Here is a 26174-nt window from a genome sequence, read left to right as displayed (position 1 = left end):
TGAAATAAAATCATTCTTGTTCTCTAACAGTTTATATTTTTATGCTTGTTTAGTTTCACATATGCAATATCTTGTATTAAGTTCTCATTGAATTGCCTGTAAATGAGATATGTAGAAGCTGTTCAAAGAAATAGCAAAACTGCTAAATCTAAAAATAGTATTTATATATTGCCGGCAAAGGTTGGTCGATTGGTAGAGCCTCTGCTACTAATGGCTCAGTTAAGTAAGTTTGAGCGCGGTTAGTAGTTGGAAGGGGCCCAATCGTTCGATGCTGTCAGCACACTCTCCCTCGATGAGTCTTTGGACTCCCTGGAGGTGTCAAAATAATAATAATAATAATAATAATAATAATAATAATAATAATATATATGTGAAATAATACTGTGCAAATGAGTTACAAATAACAAAAGCTAAAACAGACTTGCATGTAAAAATTTTGGAAAAAATACTGAATGCTGCAATAAAGGATCATAAAACCAAAATTTCACTGAAACTTAACTTATTAAATAAGAAAAGAAGGGATAAATCTCAAAATTTACTAATTCTATTCTGAAAATGAAAATAATGAGAATTAAAATGGTAAACAGATAATGATGACACATAAGATTTCACAAAGAGCAAATGAAAGAAGCATGTAGAACAATTCTTTGTTGAATCTTGTGAAAGCTATAAGTTTTCATTCATAGTTCAAGAGAATACAGTTTGAACATAGTTTTAAAACCTTGGGACTCTATGATCTCCATTGTGTAATACATATCTAAAGGTGAAATGAATCTTGAAAAATTCAAGTACTTCAAAAGGCATAAAGGTTACAAAATAATTTAGATATTACTGAAAGCACTATCAGGGTAGTATAAGGAGAAAAATAGTATTTCATCATAGAATGAATCAACCCTGCATTTTTTTTGGAAAAAAAAAAGGACAAAAAAAAAAGTCCAATATGCAGATTTTGTTCACAAGAAAAATTAGAGATAAGTTATCATTTCTACTGTCAATTTGGTAATTCAGTTTCATATCCGACTTGATAAATTCCAAATGAGTCAATGGGCACATGTGAGAAACTTGTATTTTCCAGGATTATTAAGTAATGAGGAAATGAATCCCACTGAATCATAGTGCTTTCAGGAACCTCGACTTCACCTAACTGCATAAGCCATCAATATTACTTTCAACTATCTACAATTCTTCTTTTCACTTTACAGTTTTATGGCTTTTAAATACAAAAGATTACAGAAGATATTTTTTCACTGAATACATTTAAGTAACAACCAAAAACATCACAAGCATATAATTTTAACTACATAATGCCATATTAATATGTTATCTAAATCATTTTTAACATTAATAAGCAAGTACACTCTGTAACATGCTTTACACAGTTATCACAGGAAAAATGTATCACATGTGCATATGCAACACACATACACACAATTATAGATTTGACACAATTCTTAATTAATATATATATATATATATATATATGCACATATGTGTGTGTGTGTATGCATGCATACATATAGAAATAGATGCAATTACTAATATCACGGAAATGGTATTAACACGGTTTTCAAGGAGGGGAAAAATTAAAATGCAAGTGAACTAGAAAAACCTTTAGTTTGCAGCTGGCATTTAGGTACATTTATGCTGATGTATATACCAAATACAATTTTTGTTACCAAAAAAGTATGCATAGTGAAAGTCTAAAACAAAACTGAATACACGTTTCTTTCAGTTTATTTATTTATTTTTAATCACAGGATGCAATTTGCTTATTTTCCCACATCATGATCTTAGGCACTTTAATCTTATTTGTACTTACAAAATGTTCTGAAGAAGCAAATACTTTTTTTTTAATAACTAAAATGATCATGATAAGTGCATAAATGTTTTCAGCACCAAAATGAAATATAAAAAAAACATTAAAAATTCTACAGTGATGCTCTTTATTATACAAGAATTTAGATTACTTAAAAAAAATATTTCATAATATATTTATTAGATTCTTTTCCCACTATAGACTTTTTTCCCCTTCACATGGTGAGAAGTTGATCATCCCTATCTTCATCTCTACCAACTCTGTCATCTATACCCCTATATGCTTGTGATTCCTGTCTTGGTCCACATCGACATATAAAGTCACATCCATCCTACAAAGAACCAAAATTTTTCATGTTACCAACAGTTTAATGACTTCTATACTTCTGCTCTATTCAAGTGGAATAAGAGGTATATTGAGGAATTAAGTAAAAATGTAATAAAGGCAGTAGGACTTAACAATATATCACTGCATGTTTTGGAGGAATGCTCCAGGGAATTAATGACACCACTGTTTGACATGAGTCTTGCAATAGGATGAGTCTCAGAGGTAGAAAGTGGAAAACACTGTTGCACTTCACAACGGGAAAGAGGAGGGAATTCTCCCCAGCCTCTCTAGTAGTACTAGAGAGGCTGATGAGAATCAGAATTTGGTTGATAATAGCAGTATTCTCTATGATGATATGTATGGGTTTGTTAGAGAGAGAGAGGTTATGTTTTATCAATCTGCTTATGTACTATAACAAGATGATGAATTCATTGGATAAAAGAGATGCATATACAATGGCATACTTGGATTTTTTAAAGGCCTTTGATAGATGAAAATTGCAACATGGAATGCTGCTTGCATTCCATGTTGCAATTTTCATTAGATGTTCCTTTCAATTTCATTTACTTTTTCCTGGATTGTGGTCTTTCCCCTAATAATTTGTCCAGCTTTTCTTTGGCTGAGAGCTGAAAGTGTGTCAAATTTTTCCACAGGACAGTTTATTAGCCTGTCACTTGGTAAGTCCAGTAGGATTGTTATCTATTGTCTGTAAACAAACAATAACAGCAGTTCTAACAGCAGAAGAGGAAGTGAAGCATAATACATAGCTCTCCCAATCAAATACCAAGTTCACTTTCTAGTGGTCCATCCTGTTCTTAAAGTACAAATGAGGTACCAGTGACCGAGTATGGTTGCAGTATAATCTTAAAATCCCCAGTAGAGGAAATGCTGTTAAAACTGCTGGATTATCATAAATTCAAATTATTTTCAGAAAAACAGAATCATAAAGAAAACCACTTATCCAACAGTCTTGACCCCTAGGACTGGTTTAACAACAAAAATTGTGGAACACTATGCCATTCCATCAAATGAGGATTAAGACTAGTTAACTCTTAACATGTAATAAAAGATTAAACTGTTCAGAGGAGAATTTAACAGTGCATTTTATTTTGCTAATACGAGTGGCAAAATAAGAGATCTAAAATTTCTATAATCATTAAATTTCTGATATGTAACCCTCAAGAGGTGTACATTTGTTTTTATCTATGATGTTATGATAGTACAACATGAAAGGCTTACATTACTAATGTTGCTAAAATTTATGAACAATTTTCCTATAAATTAGGCATATCTGTTAGGACTCCAATACTGTCATATTATATTTCAGCCTTCTAAGGCACTTTTAACTGCATTAATCTGTAGTTCTTGGTCTTAGTGTCTTTTTTCCTAGCATTAAACACCTATTTTGCTAACCTTTTCATTCTGTTTAAGTGAGCATATTACCTGAGATTGGCTATAACCATTGATTCCTGAATACTACTAACAAGATCAAGTTCCTTCCTTTCTAGGATTGTTAACTAAACCGAGTTAACATATCCACATTTTTAATATACTTTCATTTTTCCTCAACTTTCATCTGTGGTCTCTGAATAATTTTGATTTAGTTAAAATAATAAACTCTCAGATCCATAAGTTAAAGTAGTCTGAACATTATCTTGTATACAGCTAGTTTAGTATTTTGACTAAATCATTAATTTATTCAGTTAACTTTTCAACAAATACCAGCTTTGCTTAATCTGTTGTCTATTTCAATATTTAATTTGTCATCTTCACTAAAAATTGTGTCTAATTAGCTGAAATATTTTACTTCAGCTACAGGTTTGCCATTGAGACTGCAGCTGAAATTTTCTGTTTTCCTGAAAATTTTCATAGCTTTGGTCTTTTTATTCTGATTTTCATACCAAATTTATAATAACTCTTAACTCAGTTTAGTTAACAATCCTAGAGACTTACCGTGGATTTGTTGAGGAACGCATCATGTACATCATAGGTGGCCAACAGCAGGCCCGGGGTCCATATGCGGCCGTAACATGATTTTGTGCGGCCTGATGCAGGATAAAAACTATATTAAATTATATGTATTATCAATTTAGCTATTTCTGATTGATATGATAGTTATATTCATTATTTCTGATGACGGAAACAATTTATATTCTCAACACGGAATCAAAATTGCTTTAAAAAGATTACTCGATTTAAAAAATCTACTGCTTCTCTGTGCGAGTAGTAGTAGTGGTAGATTTCTATGTGCTCCAGAGTAACGCAGTAGTAAAATGATTTAACAAATATAGTAATTCAATACATATACCTATTGCCTTGAAAAAATGCAGAGTTTATTTTTATTTAAGTTCTGGCTACCACTCATCATATATTGGCCCTTGTACAGAATGAAGTTGGCCACGCCTGATCTACATAATGCAAGAAGCTAAGTTTGATCTGTCTGATTCTGATATCAGATTTAATTCCACTTTCTTCCATAATGTCCATATTGTTGATGAACAAGACAGTAGATGCATGCAATCTTTGTAATACACTGAATTACTTCAAACTATCTTCCTGTACTTCAATTCTAGCTGCTGGCTTATTACTTAAATATAGATTTATGTATAATATTATGTTTACACCATGTAATCATGGTGTTTGAGATGCTTCTCTCTTGGCACCTTGTCGTATACTTTCCCCAAATCTATAAAATATGAGTACAGATACCGATTATATTCTCACATTTTCACTTCACAACAAATAATTGAGAAAATGTGAGAATATATGTAGAGAGAGAGAGAGAGAGAGAGAGAAAAAAAAAGAGAGAAATAAAGCAATGGAATTGCTTTATTTCTCTCTTTTACAGATGGGAACTAGGAACTCTACTCCAGTTATCTGGAATTCAACCTATTGACCAGAGCTTCTTGGATCATTTCTGCATTTCTGGTTTCTGATGGACTTTTCTACCTCAAGTATTGATATGTAATCCTGATTGCATTCCACTTGAGCATTTCCTACCACCGTTACTGCTTGCTTCATTTAGCAATTTTCAATGTAATTACTCCAGGAAATCAGAATAGCTTTATCTTCAGTTTTTATATCATCTTTAGTCTTTTTTATCTTTGATTCCTCTCGCAGTACACTTGCATCCATTTCGAAGCTTCAGCAGCCTCCAAAATATTTTGCCACCTTTGTTGCAATCATCTTCTACATTTTTACCAGTTTTCCCATGACTTGGTTACCTACTTTCACAAATAGCTTAGCCCTCTTATATCATTCTATTCTCACATTTCATTTTATTTTCCTTTTTATAGATGGATATGAGAGCTATACTTCAATCATCTGCAATCTGATCTTCTGACCAGATCACATGTTGTGCAGCTGTGAAACTTATTCCTCTACATCTGAGAAGCATTTCAGAATATCATCTACTCCATTGAAAAAGTTGGTCAAAGTGATTCAGGTATGGCCAAATAAAAATATAATACTCTATGAAGAGTAGCATAGATTTGGGAAAGGTAAGTCATGCCTTAGTAATTTAGTAACTTTTTATGATAGAGTGATGATCAAGTTGGATAAAAATAATGACGAAATTGATACTAATGGATTTTGCGAAGGCATTTTACAGGATATCACATGGAAGTTTAACAAATGGAAATGGATATAAAGCTGGTGGTATAGATAGGAGGTGTGTGATGGACAGATACCAAAGAGCAGTATATGGAAGAACAGAATCCAGGAGAAAGCACATGACTAATGGTGTGTATACCTCAAGGCTCTGTGTTTGGACTACTGCTGTTTAAGTTGTACATAACTGATATTGGAAATGATCTGAAAGGAAATATCTTTTTTTCATCAAAACTAGTTAGTAAGTATAACAGCTAATATCAAAAGATTAAGTGATGTAGAACGCTGCTAGATGATTTAAATAGGCTGACACTATAGGCAAAACGTAATGAGTTTAATGTGAAAAAATGGGGTAAGTTATGCATTTTGGGATAAAAAGATTCATCCCAAACAATATCCCAAAAGTACAGTTGTACAGTTCCATCATATTGATGGAACTGTACTGCAAAAAACCGATGATGCTAGAAATCTGGGGGGAGGAGGGGTAGCAATTAGGGAATTGAAATTCATAAGGCATATTACAAAAGCTCACAGGATTACTTAGGTTATTGAAGAACGTGCACTAACAAGCAGAGATAAGAAAGCTATTATTCCTCTTTATAAAGCCTTGAAATGGCTTTATAAAGAGGAATGAGAAAGCCACCTAGATGTGGCTTTATAAAGCAACATCTAGCTTACTGTGCTCAGGTGTAATAACCTATGGAATGAAAAAAATGGAAAAGAGGATCATGTGGTGAGTGACCAAGATAGAGAATGGTCTGCAGAATGTTCCTTATGACAGAGACCGAGTTGAGGAGCAAAAGCTGAATGACAGAAACATTTAAGTTAATAAAAGGCTTTTATAGAATTGATGCACAGGAAATATTTCATGTGAAATATTAGTGTGGAAAGTATACTAATAAAAGAATATTTTACATGAGTTTATTCCAGTATTACAATTTCTTTAAATATGCCTACTCATGGTATTTCCTTATTGAAACAGATAATAATAATAATAATAGTAATAAATCATCAATATCAATATGAATCATTTTTCCAAATGGACTCATACCAAAGCCAAACTTGGAACACAATCAGGAAGTGGAGCAGTTATTGCAATATATTTCACTATGTTTTACCTCTTTGTACCATGCAAATGATCTGACTCAAACCACTGAAGTGGCTTAAAGCACTGCAAGAATTCCAAATACTAAATCTGAATAATATTCACCAGCCACAGTTTTCTAATAACTTGCATACAGATAGACTGATGGATTTTGTGAAATCCATCAGTCTCATAAGAAAGGAGCCAGCTATAGCCTAAATGACTAGCAGATAACAAAATAATGCAGACATTTTACTGTGTTCAAAATTCATCAACATTTTTGTATTATAAAAAAAAATAATAATAATAATAATAACAAAATAAATAAAATACATGTATAATTAATTTTGAGATATACTTTGAAATTTGGCATTTTGCCAAAAGCATGTTCAAATCAGGAAGAATTTCCTTTTTTTTGTATTAATGATGATGGGAGAAGTTCTATGATGGTGTATTATATTTGAATGTTTAAGGATAATCAACAACCAAAATCCATTAAGCAGCACTGAACTTATAAAAGTTGGTATGAGATTGCAGAGAACTGGGTTGACAAAGAATCTATAATTTGCAATGAACAGCATGGGTTTACTAAGGGAAGATCATGTGAGTAACTCTTGTTAAAGGCTTAATGGAGTAAACAGCATTGAAAAAGGATTAAAAATAATATTTAATTCTTCCAATATTTTGTCTCAGTCACTAAGACATTGTCAGAGAGTACAATATGAGACTTGTAACACACATACAAAGTCTAGTGATGTAAAATCAGGAGACCTTGGTAGCCTAGGAATTAGTTCTTATTCTTGAGTCTTGAGTAGCAATTTTGGTTAACTTGTGAATAAAACACCAATTCACAGATGGAAGGAGAAGTGCTGCTTTTCTGGAAATATTTTATTTATACTTCCCTCTGATACAATCTTTGATTTGCTACTACTCTTGAAATAGCACTCAACAATGCTTTTATGACCTATCAGATCTTTATAAAATTAAACAGCATGTATTTTGAGATATACTATATAAGAAAAAGAAAAAAAAAATTCTTACAGCTTCAAGATTTCCAAAGTCCTTCCAAAAAGTGTAATTAGGAAGCTGTTCAACTCCTTTTGCTCCAACAATGAGTCGCTGATAGAGAAAACCCAAGAAAAAGTAAATTCCCACTGTTGTAAAGAATCTATATATATATATATAAAAAAAGAAAGCAACATTTAATATTTATTAATTAATAGGATACTAAAATACTTTGATTTTTTTTTCAGGTTTATTTGTTTATGCTATTACTCTTTTACATATCACTGCTTTAAATAAAAACTAAACTAGCAACACTTGCAAGTTGAGTTTTTGTTTAAATCCACAACATAAAATTAAATATGAGATCTTTGATCATCTTAAACCATGTATATGGTACTTTTAAATGCTGTATGCAATTTTAAAACGTTTTCTCATTACACTATCACTATTTGAAAAGCATTTACTCTGAGTAAAAATCTCTTCAAACAAATAACATGTATCATACATCTTAAAGCATGTCAATTTAAAATTTTTTATTTTCAATGTTACTAAATTTGCAAGGCTTAAAAATACTATAGTAATATATCTTTCCAGCTATATCTATCTCTCAGATGAAATCTTTACCAGAGCTTGTAAAAATAAATATCACTTGACAATGGGAATTAAGGCAAAAATATCATAATTACAATATATGTGCAAAAACAATATTGCTATCTCTTCTGCTGTTATCTTCTAACTACAAATACTTTATGAAGAACACATACCAAGACTTCTCTTTTAAGCTTTTATCACTTTTAAGATTAAAGAATAAGAGAAACTGAAGATAATATAATTTATTACCAATAATTTCACCATATTCATCTGAAATCATGAGTCACATGTCCAAAGCAATGAGGCCAAAATTACAGAGTATGTAACAATGAACTCAAAACAAAAATGACAGCAAAAGCAATTGCCACAACTTGAAGCAACTGCAGCATTGTCCATATATTGTACTTACAGGGTGCAAAGTAGGATTTAAGATATGCTACATGTCTTTTTCTTGTGTGTGTGTGTGTGAGAGAGAGAGAGATAAATGGTGCATATAACTACTATGATTATGATATAGTTAGTTTTGGCAAAATATTGGTCATCATCAAATTCCTGATATATATCCTAAAGTGGTGTACAAGATATGATACCACTGCATCAAAACCTTACACCAATACTAACTTCCTATCTACAATTTTCCTCCAAACAACCTGTTACTTGTCAAGATTTCAACATTATCAGATCTTATATTTCTATCTTCTAAGGCACTTTTTACTGCATCAATCTACCTATATTTTGGTCTTCCTCAGGGTCTTTTTCCTGCCAACCTGGCAAAGAATGCTTGTTTTGCTAATCTTTCCTCTCACATTCTGTTTAAATGACCATACCACCTGAGATTAGCTCTGCTAACACATTCCTGGAGGCTAACAATATTAAGTTCTTTCCTAATATCCTAATAAGTTTTTAATATGACATTGCCACTGATGCCATCTGTTCACCCCTGTAATCTTTCTCAGGACTCTCATATCTGTGGTCACTAATCTTTGGTCAAGTGTTTTATTTCCAACCCAGCTCTCAGATGCATAAGTTAAAATTGGTTTGAACAGTATACAGCTAATTTAGTGTTTTGACTAATTTCTTTCTTATTCCATATAAATTTATTCAGTTGACTTCCTACCATACCAGCTTTGTTGATTCTGTTGTTTATTTCCATATTTAATTTACCATCTTCACGAAAATCGTGCTTAAGTAGCTGAAATATTTTACTTGTTCTTTAGGTTCACCATTAAGAATACAATTGGTGTTTTCAATGTTTCTGCCTGTTTTCATTGTCTTTGTCTGTTTAATGCTCTTCATACCATATCTATTACAACAGTTATTCACTTCAGTCAGGGAATCTTGCAGACTTGTAGTGGATTTATTTAGAAGTATAACATCATCTACATAAAGCAAAGAGCTGAGATTAACATCTCCAATTTTGTTATCAGGTTTAATACCACTTTCCTTCATAATGTGATCCATATAGATAATAAATAACAGAGGGGGATAATGTACATACTTGTCTGACACCAGATTTAACATAAAAACAAATTTTCCTGGACTTCCTTCAATTCTAACCGCTGACTTACAATGTAAATAAAGACTATGTATTGCTTGATATAATGCTCCATTGACACCATACAACTGTAGCACTTTGAACAGCTTCTCTCTTGGCACTCTGTCATATGCCTTTTCCAGATATCCAAATCTTAAATCTTTGTTATATTCCACAATTTCTCAACTAGTTTTCATAACGTGAAAATTTGATCCTGACAGCCTCTATTTTGTCTGAATGCAGCTTATTCTTCACAAAGCTTCCCTTCCACAATCCTTCTCAACCATTTCTCAAGTATACTTGAATAAATCTTACCAGGAACACTCAGTAGGGAAAAAAAAAAAAAAAACCTCTGTAATTCTAACATTCAGTTTTATTTCCCATTTTTTGGATATGGGTACTACGAGAGCTCTACTCCAATCATCTAGAATTCGTTCCTGTGTCCAGGCCTTCATAACTAATGCAGTGCAGTCACTGTGAGACTTTTATAACTCCATACTTGAGCATTTCTGGTCGAATATCATCTATCCTGCTGCCTTTCCAAATTTCAGATTTTTGATGGCTTTTTCTACTTCAAGTATGGATATGTATTCCTAATTGCATGTCTGTTGAGTGTTTTTTTACTGTGCTGTCATTATTGCTAAATTTCATTTAGCAATTTTTCGAAGTAATTACTCCATACATCAAGGATATCTTTTTCACCAATTTCACCTTTATCATCTCTAATTCCTTTTACACACTCTTTCCTCCATTTCTGAGCTTTTTCAACAGCCTCCAGAATATTTTGCCACCTTCCTGATATTTATTTTCTCTGTTCTTACCAAAGTTTTCCATGACTTTTGTTTAGCTATTTTTCACAGTTTAGCTTTCTTACATTTGTCTGTATTCTCTAAGATTACAAGCTGACTTATTTGTCAGGAACTTTTGATATGCTTTCTTCTTTTCCTTCGGTGTTTCTTTAACTTCCAGTGTCCATCATGGGGTTCTGATTTTTCTATCCTTGCAGACAACCTCACCACATGCCTTTCTGGCAGCATCAATCGATGTTTTCTTCAGGATTTGTCACCGACTCTCCAAGGTTTGGTTCCTGTTCTCAATTTCATTTTTTATTGAATAATGTTTATGTATTTTAGTCTACAGTTTATGTCAGAGAGCTGCTCAACTTTTATTCGCTTTAAAACTTTCTTACATGTTCTTGTTTTCAGTATGAAATTCAGTCAGATAAAATCTAGTCGAATTTTATCTGACTAGACTAAATGGTGATTAGTTCCAATTTCAAATCCTCTGTACACTCTAGTGTCCTGCACCAGTGGGAAAACATCAACAAGGAATCAATATTGACTACTGATTCCTTGCCTCTTCTCACCATGTAAATTTGTGCATATTTTTATGTTGGAACATTGTGTTAATAATAACCTGTCCATGTCCTGAGCAGAAATCCAACAGGTATTTGTCAATATTATTCGCTTTGCTCTTTTCTTTTCTACAAATTTTCCCAAAATATTTTTGTATGTCTAACAATCATTTCCTACTCTGCTATTTAGATCCCCAGCAACTGATATAATGAAAAATTCCTTTTTCATTATGTCAGTTGCTTTCTCTAAAGCCTCAAAAAATTCCTTCACTTCTACCTTAGTAGAACCTTCTGTGGGACCATAGACTAAGTCGTATTGTCCAATTCCCCATTCCGATATTTGCCCACATTACTCTACTTGATATTGCTTGCCATTCAAGATTAGCCTCGTGTTTTGTGTTCAATACTATAGCTACACCTTCTTTTCCCTGATTGTCATTGCCTGAATATAACAATTTGCATTTACTGCTCAGAAAAATCTTACCAGATTTTGTCTTTTTTGTTTCAGTCACCCCTATTATGTTGATCTGGTACTTATCCAATTCCTCAGCTAACTCCATTTCTTTGCCATTCAGGCTTCTTATGTTGATAATACTGATCTTGAACTCTGGTGATATTGAGTTGGGGTGGGTTTCAGGATTTGTTCCAGTAGCTGACTTTTCACTGTTTGCCCAGGTTCTCTGACTAAGACAACAGAGGGCCTTGTTTTAACCAGACGACGCCCCAGCTGACATGAATTTCTTTCATGTTGTACCATCATTTTTTGTATTTTGGTTTAAGCCAATAAGAATATAATTTGGTCAGCTAAATCCCAAATTGCCAGCCCATCCTTGTTCATTTACTGAATGAACAAGGATGTGCACCTTCTCATGGTGCACCCTGTTAGATACCTAACAGGGTGCACCACGAGAAGGTGATGGTTGGATATTAAGTCAGAAGCACTGGTCAGTTCTCTGCATTCCTTTAAAGGTGATGTGGAGGTCTCCTCTTAGTTATACAGCTTTGACTCTTAAGCACCCCTAAAATATTGCTAATAAATTTTATTTATTCTAATCAGTATTGTTCTTAAAAATGAAGGACTGCCATTATCTAATTGAAGAAAGTTTCCTTAGTTTCCATTTTTTTTTCTCCTGAAAAAGCTGATATGGATGGAAAGAACTTTAAGCAGATGAGATATTTAGTATGGCATAATAAATGTTATTGAACTTTTTAGTCAGGTTCATTAACAATGAACCTCACTTACTTTTTTTTTTTTTTTATAATTTTATAGTATTTAAACTCAGCTTAACAAGTTAAAAAAAAATCCATTTTTAATAATTGCCATAAAAATTGCATTATCCCCTAAAACTATTTTTAATTACATTACAAAATTAAGCATTTATGTGAATAGAATTTTTATGGCAAGTTTCATTTTGTTTAATAACACAGCAAGAAATAAAAGTTCTACCAATGAACACTGGCTTAAAATTTTACAACCTTTCGTTTTGCTCTAAATATCCTCTATCTGCTTATCAAGTTCTTTCAATCTACATCAAACTTTGTGAAAGGAGGGCAAAGGAAACTAGGAAAGTGCTTCTTTGATTGATTTACAGAATACCAAAAGTAAGAAAATGCTTTTGCAAGTAATGCTATGCCATGTCACTTCTGACCACAGCTGCAAAATAGAAACACAAATATTTAGAGGACAAATCAGTATTTTCTCAGCCTTTCCTAGTTTTTTTTTTTTAATGCACTATTATCATTACTGTATATAATGTCCACTTGCATTTGACAACAGCAGGTTTTTTTAAATTTAATTAAATGTTATTGGATCGTGTAAGGCTTAAAGCTGGATAACTAGGAGATCTCCAAATGGTCTTTTAAGAAATGTGGAGAATTGAACCAACGGTGACTTCTAACCTAACGTCCAATCCTCACCTTCTTATAATACATCCAATGAGTAAGAACTACCCAGATACCAAATGAAGGAACAAGGATGATGTAACAACATGATTTATCTGACCAAACTGTATTCTTACTGACTTAAATCAAAACAAAAATGAAAGTGCAACATGGTGGAATTTCATGCAAACTAGAATTGTTGCATGATTAAACAAGGAAGCTAATACTGAAGCCAGATACTGGAATAAACTCTGCAAAGTCAATCACAAACAGTATAATTCAAGATCAGTAACATAAATGTAAGAAGCATCAGCAGAAAAATTGGAAAGTACCAGTAACATTATTGGTGTTACCAAAACAAAGAAGACAAAAGAGGTAAGTTTCTCCTAAATAGCAAATACAAAATGTTATATTCATACAATAATGATCAGGGAAAAGGAGTAATGATAGCATGCAACAACACTAAATGAGGATAATCTTCAATATCAAGTAGAGTGATGTGGGAAAAGATAAAAACCATTTCTTCTGGTTTCTTTGTACTTTGAAGATATCTTTCAGATAGCACATATCCTTACAGACATGTATAATGCTATGCATTATGGGAAGGGCCACTACCCAGACCAGATTTGACTTTTATTGAGGTCTCATCAGGATGATGATCACTTGCTATTTCAAATCCTCCTTGTATGCTCTTGTGTCCTGAACCAGCATGAAGATATCACTGTCAACAATAGCATAATCAATGAGACTTTTCTAATTTCTTGTCTTCTCTCCATTAAAATTTGTGCACATCTTTATGTTGGAACATAGTAACGGCTAGTTTGAATCCTGAACTGAAATCTAGGAAGTACTTTATTATTAGCTTTCCTTATTTTTCCATTTCCCAAAGCATTTCTGTATGGCTGGTATTCATTTCCTACTCTGCTGTTTAGATCTCCAACAAGTCTTTTTCTTCATTTCAACTGCCTTCTCTAATGATTCAAGGTGTTTTTTTCCTTAATGGCACGGTATGCAAGATTTCTCAGAAAATACATTTTCCATACTCACATCTAGAATTTTCCCCAGAAAATCTAGAGTCCGTAAGTAATGAACATCAGCAGATTATGAGGAAGGAAGGCAGTTATAAAGGGAAGTGGAGTCATGCTATGTTAGCTGGTTACTGTTGGGGTCTGGAATGGGAAACACGGAGTAGTTCATCTTATAGCAGAAGGTTATAAGATTAAGACAGTCATTATAGCTGACTTTCATTCTGCATGTATGATATTGTTAACAGTGTTTATACCATAAAAATGTATATACTTGTTACTCATAAATTAAAAACATATTTGAAATCAGTGAGAAATTGAGTAAGAATCACACACAGCTGGAAAGGAAACAACAAAAAAAAAAAAAACGCTAAAATTTGTCGAATGACTATTTCAATGTCTGCTAACTAATTAATTGGTTAACAGACATTGAAACTGGATAGAACAAGTAATATGCTGGGAAAAAAAAAAGCTAGTAAAATTAAAATGAGATGTGTCAGATCTTATATTAAATTGCACTGCACATAATTTGAATCTGACTATTTTAAATTCTATTTAAAATGTTCCTTCATTGCTGAAATCACCATCAAATTCCTGATATGTACCCTCAGGGTGGGGTACGGAACATGTACTATCATAATAGTACATAATCAGTACTATTACGATAATACTACATGAAAAAGTTACATCATTATCAGATCTTATATTTCTGTCTCCTAAGGCATTTTTACTCTATCAATCCAATTAGATCTTGGTCTTCCTCTGAATTTTTTTTCCTACCAACTTCGTAAAGAACACTTGTTTTGCTAATCTTTCCTCTCCCATTCTGTTTAAGTGACCATACTATATGATATTACCTCTGCAATGGCAAGTTCTTTCCTAATATCTTCATTTTTAATATGATATTACCATCAACAGCATCTGTTTACTCTCCTAATCTTTCTCAGAACTCTCATATCTGTTGTCTCTTAGTCTTTGGTCAAGCGTTTTATTTCTAAACCAGTTAGATCTATAATTTAATATTGGTTTAAACACTGTATACAATTAATTTAGCGTTTTGATTAATTTTTCTTATTCCATATAAATTTATTCAGCTGACTTCCTACCTTACCAGCTTTACTAATTCTGTTATCCATTTCCATATTTAATTTTCCATCTTCACTAAAAATGGTGCCTAAATACCTAATATGTTTTACTTGTTCTATAGGTTCTCTATTCAGGATACAGTTTATGTTTTCAATATTTCTGTCTATTTTCACTGTCTTTTTATTGATGGTTTTCATACAAAATTTATTACAAAGTCATTCAATTTAGTCAGGGAATATTACAGACTTGTACTGGATATATTTAGGAGCATAAGATCATCTACAGAAAGTAACAAGTAAGATTAACATCACCAATTTTGATATCAGGTTTAATACCACTTTCCTTCATAATGTGATCCCACATAGATAATGAATAATACTGGACCTCACGCCTTGTCACACACCTCATTTAAAATCAAACCATCTTCCTGTCTCAGCTTAAATTCTAAGTGCTGACATACAGCTCTGAAATTCCATTTACAAATTCAAACTGCAGAATTTTGAAGAGCACCCTATCATATGCCTTTTCCAGATCTATGAAACTTAAACACATATCCTTGTCATATTCCCAAGAGTTCTCAACTATTTGTCTTAAAGTGCAAATCTGACCAGACAACCTCTATTTGGCCTGAATCCAGCTTGTTCTTCACCAGGCTTTCCTTCCACAATTTTTCTTAGCCATTTCCAAAGCTGCTTGCATAAATCTTACCAGAAACCCTCAGTAGGAAAATATCTCTAATTTCACACTCACCCAGAATTCGACCCTCTGTTCAGGCCTTCTGAATTATGCTGTGCAGCTTCTGTAAAACTTTATACATTTCTGGTTGAATCATCTACTCCAGCTGGATCTGTATTTCTGATTGCATTCCTACTGAGTGTTTTCTACTACCATACTGACACTGCTTGTTTCATTTAGCAATCTTTCAAAATAATTACTCCGGACAGCTAGAATATCTTTATCTTCAGTTTTCATGTCACCTTTATCATCTCTGATTCCTTTTATAGTACTCTTTCCTTCATTTTTAAGCTTTTCAATAGCCTCCAGAATATTTTGCCACCTTCCTGATATTTATTTCCTATGTTCTTGCCAAAGAAGTCTTCCAATGATTTTTGTTTAGCTAGTTCTGCACACAGTGCTTTGCTTTCTTATATTTTTCTCTGTATTCTCTTCAAGCACAAGCTTGCTTACTTGTCAGGAACTTTTGATATTCTTTCTTCTTTTCCTTCAGTATATCTTTAACTTCCTGTGTCCACCATGGAGTTCTGATTTTTCTATCCTTGCAGACAACCTCACGCATGCCTCTCTGGCTGAATCAATCAGGGTTTTCTTCAAGGCTTGCCACTGAATCTCCAAGGTTTGGTTCCTGTTCTCAAACTCTTTCATTTCTTCTTCAATTATGTTTGTGTATTTTAGTCTACAGTCCACATCTGAGAGCTACTCAACTTTTATTTGCTTTAAAAGTATCTTACATGTTCTTCTTTTTATTATGAAATTCAATATTATACAATTTCAAATCCTCTGTACACTCTAGTGTCCTACACCAGGAAGAAAACATCACTATCAACAATAACACAGTCAATGAGAATTTTGTTATTCCTTGCCTCTTCTCTCCATGGGGATTTGTGCATATTTTTATGTTGGAACATAGTGCTAGTAATAACCAGTCCATGTCCTAAGCAGAAATCCAACAGGTATTTACCATTATTATTAGCTTTTCTCTTCTCCAAATTTTCCCAAAATATTTTTGTATGTCTGACAATCATTTATTACTCTGCTATTTAGATCCCCAGCAACTGATATAATGAAAAATTCCTTTTTCATTATGTCAGTTGCTTTCTCTAAAGCCTCAAAAAATTCCTCTACTTCTACCTTAGTAGAATCTTCTGTGGAACCATAGACTAAGTCGTATTGTCCAATTCCCCATTCTGATATTTGACCACATCACTCTACTTGATATTGCCTGCCATTCAAGAAGATTAGTCTTGTATTTAGTGTTGAATATATGGCCCCTTCTCCTTTTCCTTGATTGTCATTGCCTAAATATAATATTTTGTATTTATTGCTCACTAAGATGTCACCAGTTTTTGTCTTTTTTGTTTCAGTCACCCCCTATTATGTTGATCTGGTACTTATCCAATTCCTCAGCTAGCTCCATTTCTTTGCCATTCAGGCTTCTTATGTTGATAGTACTGATCTGATCTCTGGTGACGAGTTTGGGTGTCTTTTAGGATTTGTTCCGGTAGCTGACTTTTTTTTGCTGTTCACCCTGGTTCCCTGGCAAAAACAATGGGGAAGTTAACCAGGCAACACCCCAGCTGGCATGAAATTCTGTCATGTTGTACCATCATTTTGTATTGTGGTTTAAGCCAATAAGAATACAATTTGGTAGGCTAAATCCCAAATTGCCAGCCCATCCTCATTCATTCAGTATCCAGGTAGATACCTAACAGGGTGCACCACAAGAAGGTGAGGATTGGACATTAGGTAAGAAGCTTTGGTCGGTTCTCTGCATTCCTTTAAAGACTATGTGGAGGTCTCCTCGCAGTTATACAGCTTTGACCTTTAAGCACCCATAGATTTCTACTTGAAATATAGGGGGGGGGGGGTCTGACAAGTTCTGATAAACACCTAGAACAAAAATTATATTAAAGCAACTGATATAACCAAAAGGAAGAACATATCTTAAAACCCTTTAACTTCCATGTTTCATCAAATTGTAATAATTTGTTCTTTTCTTTTAGGTTTTTTGCACTGTAAGAAAAGTCTGCAACTGAGATTCACCAAAAACTTTGTGTGAAACTTTAGGAGACTGTGCATCAGCATATCCAATGGTTGCCAGATGGGTGGCCAAGTTTAAAACTGGGCATCCTGACACAACAGATGCTCTCAGGTCAAGAAGACCTTCCACAGTGATCACAACTGAAAACATCGATAGAGTACATGCCATGATCCTTGATGATAGACGAATATCAGCCAAAAACAATGCAGACTCTGGGGATATCCAGGAAACAAGTTGGGATCATTATCCACCAACATCTGGACATGCAGAAGCTCTCAGTGAAGTGGGTCCCCAAATGTTTGAATGCCGATCAAAAGAGAGAACATGTGCTGTCATCTCAAGAGATTTTGGGTCATTTTGAGAAATCAGGTGCAATATTGTGACTTGATGAAACATGGCTTCATCACTATGATCCCAGAGACCAAACGTCAATGGAATGGAGAGACAAAGATTCTCCGAGGTGCCAAAGAAGTTCTGAACCCAAAAGTCAACAGAGAAGGTTCTTGCCATTGTCTTTTGGGATATGGATGGTAAGGTTTACCTGCTACAACAGCAGTTTATTTAATAGCTCTGAAAGAGCTGAAGGGAAAAACAGCACAGTAAACTGAGCAGAGATATATTGCTTTTGCAGAAGACACACCTGCTTGCACTGTTCATAAAATCAAACATACAATACACAACTTGGGCTTTTGATGTCTGCCTCACCCACCTTATTCACATGACCTGGTCCCATCTGACTATTTCCTATTCCCAAATTTAAAGAAACACTTGAAAGGAACGAAATTTATCACAGATGAAGTTATATCTGCAGTTGAGGAATGATTTGTGCAATATCATTCCTCAATGGGGAATACTTGAGGAATATGTAGAATAATGTGTAAATTACATGGTTCTACAGTACCTCAGCATTTTAGACACTTAGTTGAATCAATGCCACAGAGAATACACACAGTTATTTAATGCTGTTCCTAATAAAGTGGCCACTCAGCATAAAACGAAAGTGTTACTGTGATCAAAAAGCATTTTACCAACATCTACAGCATAAATGCCAACATACTCATGTGCATCACTAAGACATTAAAGACCAGATCCTTATCCCCCCCCCCCCCGTTTTTTAATAAAAACCCAAATCACATTAGCAACAACCACAATCCATCTTAATTTTCCAAATTATACACTGCTTAATTCCTCACAAGGGTACTTATACCTCCATGAAATCTTGTGAAATATTACTAACTAACAAATGCCAAATTTATAATCTTCTGTTTTTGAGGTCTTCTAGCTTAAGGTTTCCTTGACTCATGTTCATCTGCTGTATTTACTGCTTCTAATTCTTCAAGCTTGACTTTCTGCACACCAATTACCCAAAATTATGAAGTCACTTCTTAGGTGACTCTAAGAAGTGACTACAACTCCAACAACTTCTCTTTCCCTATGCCACTGACCAAGCTGGAAGAGATACAGAAGTATTCCTAAGACAAATTGTACATTTACCAACCCAAATACATGATAACCTTCTCCACTCTCAACCCAATCATTTCTTAACCAGTTCTCCTTCCAGGAGAACTGGTTAAGAAATGATTGGGTTGAGAGTGCTCTTTCTCTCTCTCTCTCTCCTCCCTCCCTCTTGGATTCAGACCAAAACCCCATGTAAGTTTTCTCTGCCACAGAATGTCCATCTCCCAACTCTGATTTAGTTTGGCCTTATATGTTCCAAATTGCACAAAGGCCTTCATTCCCCACCCAACTCAACGTTCCCATCTACTTTCGAACAATTTTAATAGCAGATCTACTAAAGCAGTTAAAATTATAGCTTATTACAAGTGGAATGCAACAAGAACTAACTTTATACTTAGCTTATGAAGAAAGTAAGCAACAAATACAAAACCATCAGGCAAATCCAAAGAGTCAAACAGCAGAAACCTAATCGCCTATTCAAATAGCAATTGTGCTCCCTGGTCTCCTGCAAAGACTATCAGTTTCAATTTTCAGCTTTCATTCTTCCCTCATGAAGATGGCACTTATTACAGCACTTCAAGATAAAGCTGACCTCTTGGCATCATTCTTCTCCAACTCTTACAGAGATGACTAAGGCAAATCACTTCTTATATATCAGAAATATATGCACTTCATGCCTCCTGTGATTTTTCAACAACATAAGAGCATTAAATAATCTAGATACCAAAAAGTTTTCTAGTCCTCATAGTATTTCACCAAATGTACTCAAAAAGTTGTACACTAGAACTACATTGTCTCTACCACATTTTATATTCAGCACATACATACGCATGAAAGCAAGCATATATCCAACATTTTCAACAAAAAAAAAAAGGAAAATAAGTCTCCTGTCAAACTACTCTCACCTTAATTCTTTACAAAATAATGGAGAAAATCATCAGTCAACCTCTCTACACCTTGAAGGCCCATCAGTTAATCAATGACCACTGTATAGTCTGTCACTTTAATCTATAGAAGATCTCTGCCTACATAATTTTCACCATTAGATATCTGCTATGGAAAGGTCAGGAGAAACGTGCTTTTACTTTTAACATTTCCAGAGCATTTAATTGTGCATGGCATTAAGGCCTGCAAGATTGTCATCCTTGGGTTGCCTTTCACCCTCTAAGTGGATAGTCAGCTTTGTCTCTGACTGCATGTGTGATGGACATTTCTATTTCTTCAAACTTTTCCACTAATGCAGGAGTGTCTCAGAGCTCTGTTCTATCACCTACTCCATTTCTTCAATACATAAATGACCTCTCAATCACCAATAATCCTATCCACAGCTCTGCTGGTGATAGCACATTCCATCTGTCCTACTCATTTGACAAACCATGAAGCACACAAATCCCAAGCTTGAAGAGTTTCTACAGCTAGTACCTTAAACATTGATCTCATGTCATTCTTCAGTGGGATGAGAATAACCTATGATGAGAATAAAAAAATATTAACTTGCTTTCAGTAAAACGCACTATCACCAGAGAAGCTTCTCTCTTTCCTTCAACTATTTAAATCTAGCCTTTCTTGGAAAACAAACACACAAACTTCCTCAGCCTTTAAAAACGAGGCTTTTTTTTTTGCTTGAAATGCTACATTTCACCCTCTTTTTCAGCAAGCCATATAAATCACAAATCTACTCAATCCTTAGAACTAATTCTGTTCGTATGCTAGGGAGCCTTTAAGTAAATCACCCTAAAAGATTCTTGATTCTGTGAGGATAAGTTTGGCAGACAGATACTCCTCTCTGTGACTCACTTCACCCATTATTTCAGTAATCTCTTCTAGGTACATCCGTGGACACCACTCCACCAAACTGGCATACATCATTCCTTCAGTTTCTACCACATTCGCTAAAATGTGAGCACCAGCTGTCCAACATCACTGTATATACAAATCACTAACTGCTGCAGAAACGGGTTGTCCATTTTTTCTAAAATGGATGTCCACTTTCTGCAGTTAGTACATGCACACACAAACACACACACACACACACACACACACACACACACACACACACACACACACACACACACACACATTAAAATAGATTTTATGAAAAATCTCTTCTTTGAGCTATAAATAAGAGTTCTTCAAATAATTACTAAAAATGCATTAACCACTCTACCAGCCATGATGTGCTTACCCATCAAAACATGGATGCAAAGTGTAACATCACACAAAAAGAAGCATAAGATGGTTGATATATTTTGTCCACCATGGTGAGAGGGGGTGGTTAAGGAACTGGTTAACATGCATGGTAAGTGAAAATTCTAAGATACAAAAGATTTGTTGCTTCAAAATTAATCAATGTTTAATTCCTCCTAATATATTTCATCTTTCTTGGAAAAAAATAAATAAAAATTGCAGACAAAAATATACTTACATAATACAAAATACAGAGCCAGAACTTAGGCCCTCTTCAGGTGTCTTAATGCATGCAACATTGCTACTCAGTTCAAATAAGTAGAAACAATGATTGCTTTCCTGTACTTTCCGTTCTTCTAAGATCTGAAAGTCACCCTGTGGAAACATTAGTGGAATTTTAGAGAAGCATTTATTTTCACCTTTAAATAGTACAACACAAAAGTAGATTTGATAAAAAATGAACTGACTAAGCAAGTAATAAGAAGATACTGCTATTTGATAGTAAGTATTTATCAGGTTTAAGTAGTGTTTTGATTAGCAACAACTGCTTCCTTTCTCAGAAAAATTTTGTATCTTAAATATCTTGTTGGTAATTTATAACAGTTAATACAAAACAAATATGACAGTGGAATGATAAACCCATTAACAATATTAAATATGAAAATAAAGTAAGTCACACATTACAAATGATATGCTTGCAATCATCTTTCTCACATTGCTTTCAGGTGACTGTTATCATAAATCAATCTTAAATATTCAGATCAAAGACTTTCATATGTCATACAAAATCAATCTTTGGTTCATATTAAGGGTACCATGTGAGTAATACCTTCACAGATTCTTTAAAATGTCAAGATAAGAAATTTTCTTCCAAGTATAGTTGTATTTTGTTCTGTGTGATGGTTGGTATAAAGAAGAGACATGTAGTTAACCCAGACTTATCATGTTGCTTCACTTATCTCAAAATTTCTCCTATTCTCACCATATGAGGCATTTTACAATAACACCAAATTTTACAGATCCCCTATTTATTTGTGGAAAGGGATACTACCTTTTGCAGTTTTTGGACAAGCTTATTAGGCACTAATATTTAGATCTTCTAGTAATAACAGAAAGTCTGACATATGGAAGAGATACAGAATCTCTGTACCAAACATCTGCTTTTAAACATGGGTTAAGATAACCATTAAGGATGAAGTGAACTATATAAGAAGTCGTTTCTCCTTCCTTTCACTGTCATCTCATAAATGCAAAATGCTCTTATTCTTCAGTTAACTATGCTATACAAAGTATATTCTTCTTTGGATCCTTTACTCAAGTGCAAGTAAACAAAGCTGGTAAGACAAAGTCTGTCAAAAAAATGTATACACACTTCAGCAAAAGAAAAACCTGTAGAAAAATTGTAATACTAAATTTATACAAACATCAAGGGATGAATACAAGTTACCTTTGACTTCTACAATTACATGAGATGCTCAAAGTGGTTACCATTAGCATCCAGGCACCTATTAGGGTGAACTACTGCTTGGGCAACGTTGGCCAAAGTGTCCAGTGGGATTGCTGCACATGCCGTTTTAATTTCTTTCCAAAGGGCCACTGCTGTAGCTGGTTTTCTACTATATGCTACATCCTTTAGAGTCCCCCTATAGGTAGAAGTCCAAGGGTGTTAAATCAGGAGAACATGGGGGGAACTCAACTGCACCTCTTTGTCCTATCCATTGCCCCTGCAAACTCTCATCAAGGTAGGTGCTCGCATCTCGCTGGTAGTGTGCCATCTTGTTGGAAGAGAAATTGATTAACCATAAAGTGCATGAATGGCAGGTAAAATGGATGTGCATAGCATGTCTAGGTACACTTGACCAGTAACAGTACCTTCAAAGAAGAACAGTCCTATTAAACCCCTAAATGACAATCCACATCAGACATTGAGCCCCAGTAAATTGACTGTCTTGTCCACATGAACGCCCGGATTTTCTTGAGCCCAGTAAACACAATTATTCTGATTCACTGTTCCATTAAGCTTAAATTGTGCTTCATCAGACCAAACCATCTTCCTCACAAACTCCTCATCTACCATGTGTTGAAACCATTCATAATACTGCATTCTTCCTTCGATCAGGATCATCTTCATTCATTGCATGTAATAATCTTGGGATGTGAACTTTCCATTTAGCAGCTTTAACCTCTCTACCAGCAGAGGTGGATGAAATAGTGAGACCCACTTGCACTTCTTATCCATGTTATTCAATAGGTGTAACAGAATTGTATCCAGATTTATCTGGATGTAATATATATGTCCTGGCTGGTTGGGGGGTTAAGAATGCATTGTATGCTTGCACTGCTAACTCCTGTCTCACATGCACATTGTGTGGTAGACTTCTGTGGCGAGTGTGCAAACTGTTTTAACACCATAGCCAAAGAAGCAGGACTTGTTGCTGTGTGAGGCCTCCCAGATCTTCCCTTGTGCACATCACACATGGCACCATGGGTCTCCAACTTATCACGAATACATGCAATTGTCAGGCATGTTGGAGGGTTGTGTTGCAAACTCATGCCTCCATTGTCATTGAACTTCAACAACATTCTCAAACTTGAAATATCACTTTAAAATGGTCTTGCATTCCTAAAACGACAATCGTGCCTCAGCCATTTTGTCTGACTGTCCTACTGGTCATGGATTGATGCTAGTATTCATGTGATTAACGATATCTTTTGAGAAAACATCATACTACACATTGCTACCGTACTTCGATCTAACTTCAAAAAATGTCCATAGATGACATCTGTTAAGGTGTGTATACATTTTTTGAAGGACTCTGTATTTTCAAACTAGGTTACATGTATATGGAGTTAGATGACTTTCGACAAACTGCCATAGTATCTCATAATGCAATGTACACATCCTTTTGAATGTGTATATTGCTATGCATTATGGGAAGAATCTCAACTTTATCAAGACTAGTTTCAGCTTTTAATTAGCTAGACCTATGTAGAACTTATAAATTTATACAAAACATCAATAAGACATCAAAGTCAAAACCAGTCTGAGTAGTGACCCTTCCCATAATGCAGAGCAACTTATCCAAAAGGAAGCATACTTTACATTAGGAAATACTAGAACAACTTGACGAAAGTCATTTGCCTCCATATACAAGTAGCCTAGTTATGAAGATATTTCAAATGCAAACTGCCATTCATGGATGAAAGATTCAAACAAGATTATATTTTTTTTTATATTTACCTCATGCATGAAAGGCAGAAAAGCTATAACAGAAGCCATGCAAGTGTAGAAGAATTCACTTTGTAATCAAGCATAAAAGCTTTCTACATCTATCTTTCAACTAACAATGCTAAATTGTTGTCTAGTTGCCTTAAAAATTTAACACAAATCTACCAACAGAGATCATTATCTTGTGTTAAATCTCTATGCCATCCTACACAAACATTAGGCATCATTAGTATTCTGAAGGACAGAATCATTTTGCATCTAACCATATGAAAATAAAAGGAAGAACTAGTGGAATCCAATCTAGTACTTTTGTCCATTATCAGTTTTGTCTTTGAGCAATACGTGTAGCCCACTGCCAGTTCACATTTTACTCTTTCTATAATGTTAGAGACTTTGGTTTGATTTCTTATCGAAGTATTCTTTTTGTGATCCAGACTTGTGATACCAAGCATCTTTCCATACTAAACCGGAATGATTTTAGTTTGAGTTTCCTTCACATTTAACGTATAGTGCTTTGTAGTCATGTCAATATAAGGGAACCTCTTATTAGGCATAGTGGAAATTATGCTTTTGAATATCACTTAAATTTCCAAATACAGTAATCCCACAATTAATGCGCCATCTTGCGTTTCGATACCCAAATTCGATTAGTGTGCCTATATACATCTTAAAAATAAATGGTACAGATTTCAAAAATTTTCTATCTATACATTTTTATGGCTAACTATTTTAAAAAATCACTCACCAGAATGAAATAATTTAGTTACCGATTTAAAACATTTTACAAAGTTATTTTTAATGGCATACTACACTACTTCCATGTACACTATGTTCCAAATTTTTACCGCCAAAATTTATGTCGTCTGCTATAGTACACCCACACATCTGCATGTCACAAAAAAGAGAATCCATTCCGATAATAGGGTAATCAACCCATCTTCTGGGATGAGTTGTTTATTATTACACGTCGGAAAATTAACTTCTCTTTTATGATCATTGTAGTTTTTAAAGTGGTAACTATTTTGCTTATATAAACAGTTGGGAAATTTTATCTATAAAGCACGTGATTTCTTGTGTTGGCAACCAATTTGTACATCCTTCATTTCTTTCTCCCCTTCAATGATAACGTCCAAGAGTTAATTAAATCTCATTCTGAAGAATTGAGTGATTCCGACCTGCTAAAAATATGAAGAAAATTTAACCACTGAT

General features: G+C 34.0%; 1 protein-coding gene across 2 annotated transcripts in view; it reads right to left on the bottom strand.

Moving 5' to 3' along the window:
* Window positions 1–354: 354 nt before the first annotated feature.
* The window catches only part of LOC150107620 (cation-dependent mannose-6-phosphate receptor-like), a 65549-nt gene continuing 39729 nt past the window's right edge, over window positions 355–26174 (bottom strand). Inside the window, exons 4-6 of one of the 2 annotated variants that reach the window (XM_090391424.1) lie at window positions 21975–22111; window positions 7878–8004; window positions 355–2147 (exon numbers count right to left, since the gene is read on the bottom strand). In XM_090391424.1, coding sequence (XP_090247550.1) covers window positions 2031–2147; window positions 7878–8004; window positions 21975–22111 — 381 coding nt within the window. In that variant the 3' untranslated portion in view covers window positions 355–2030. The remainder of the gene's footprint in view (window positions 2148–7877; window positions 8005–21974; window positions 22112–26174) is intronic. The other variant, XM_090391425.1, reaches the window with a different exon arrangement.

This window comes from Typopeltis vanoorti, chromosome 4, assembly GCF_054136105.1.
Source record: "Typopeltis vanoorti isolate ZY-2024b chromosome 4, IOZ_Tvanoo_1.0, whole genome shotgun sequence".
Classification (NCBI taxonomy): Eukaryota; Metazoa; Arthropoda; class Arachnida; order Uropygi; family Thelyphonidae; genus Typopeltis; species Typopeltis vanoorti.
The sequence above is the reverse complement of the archived record's forward strand: the minus strand, read 5'-3'. Positions and strand labels throughout refer to the sequence as shown.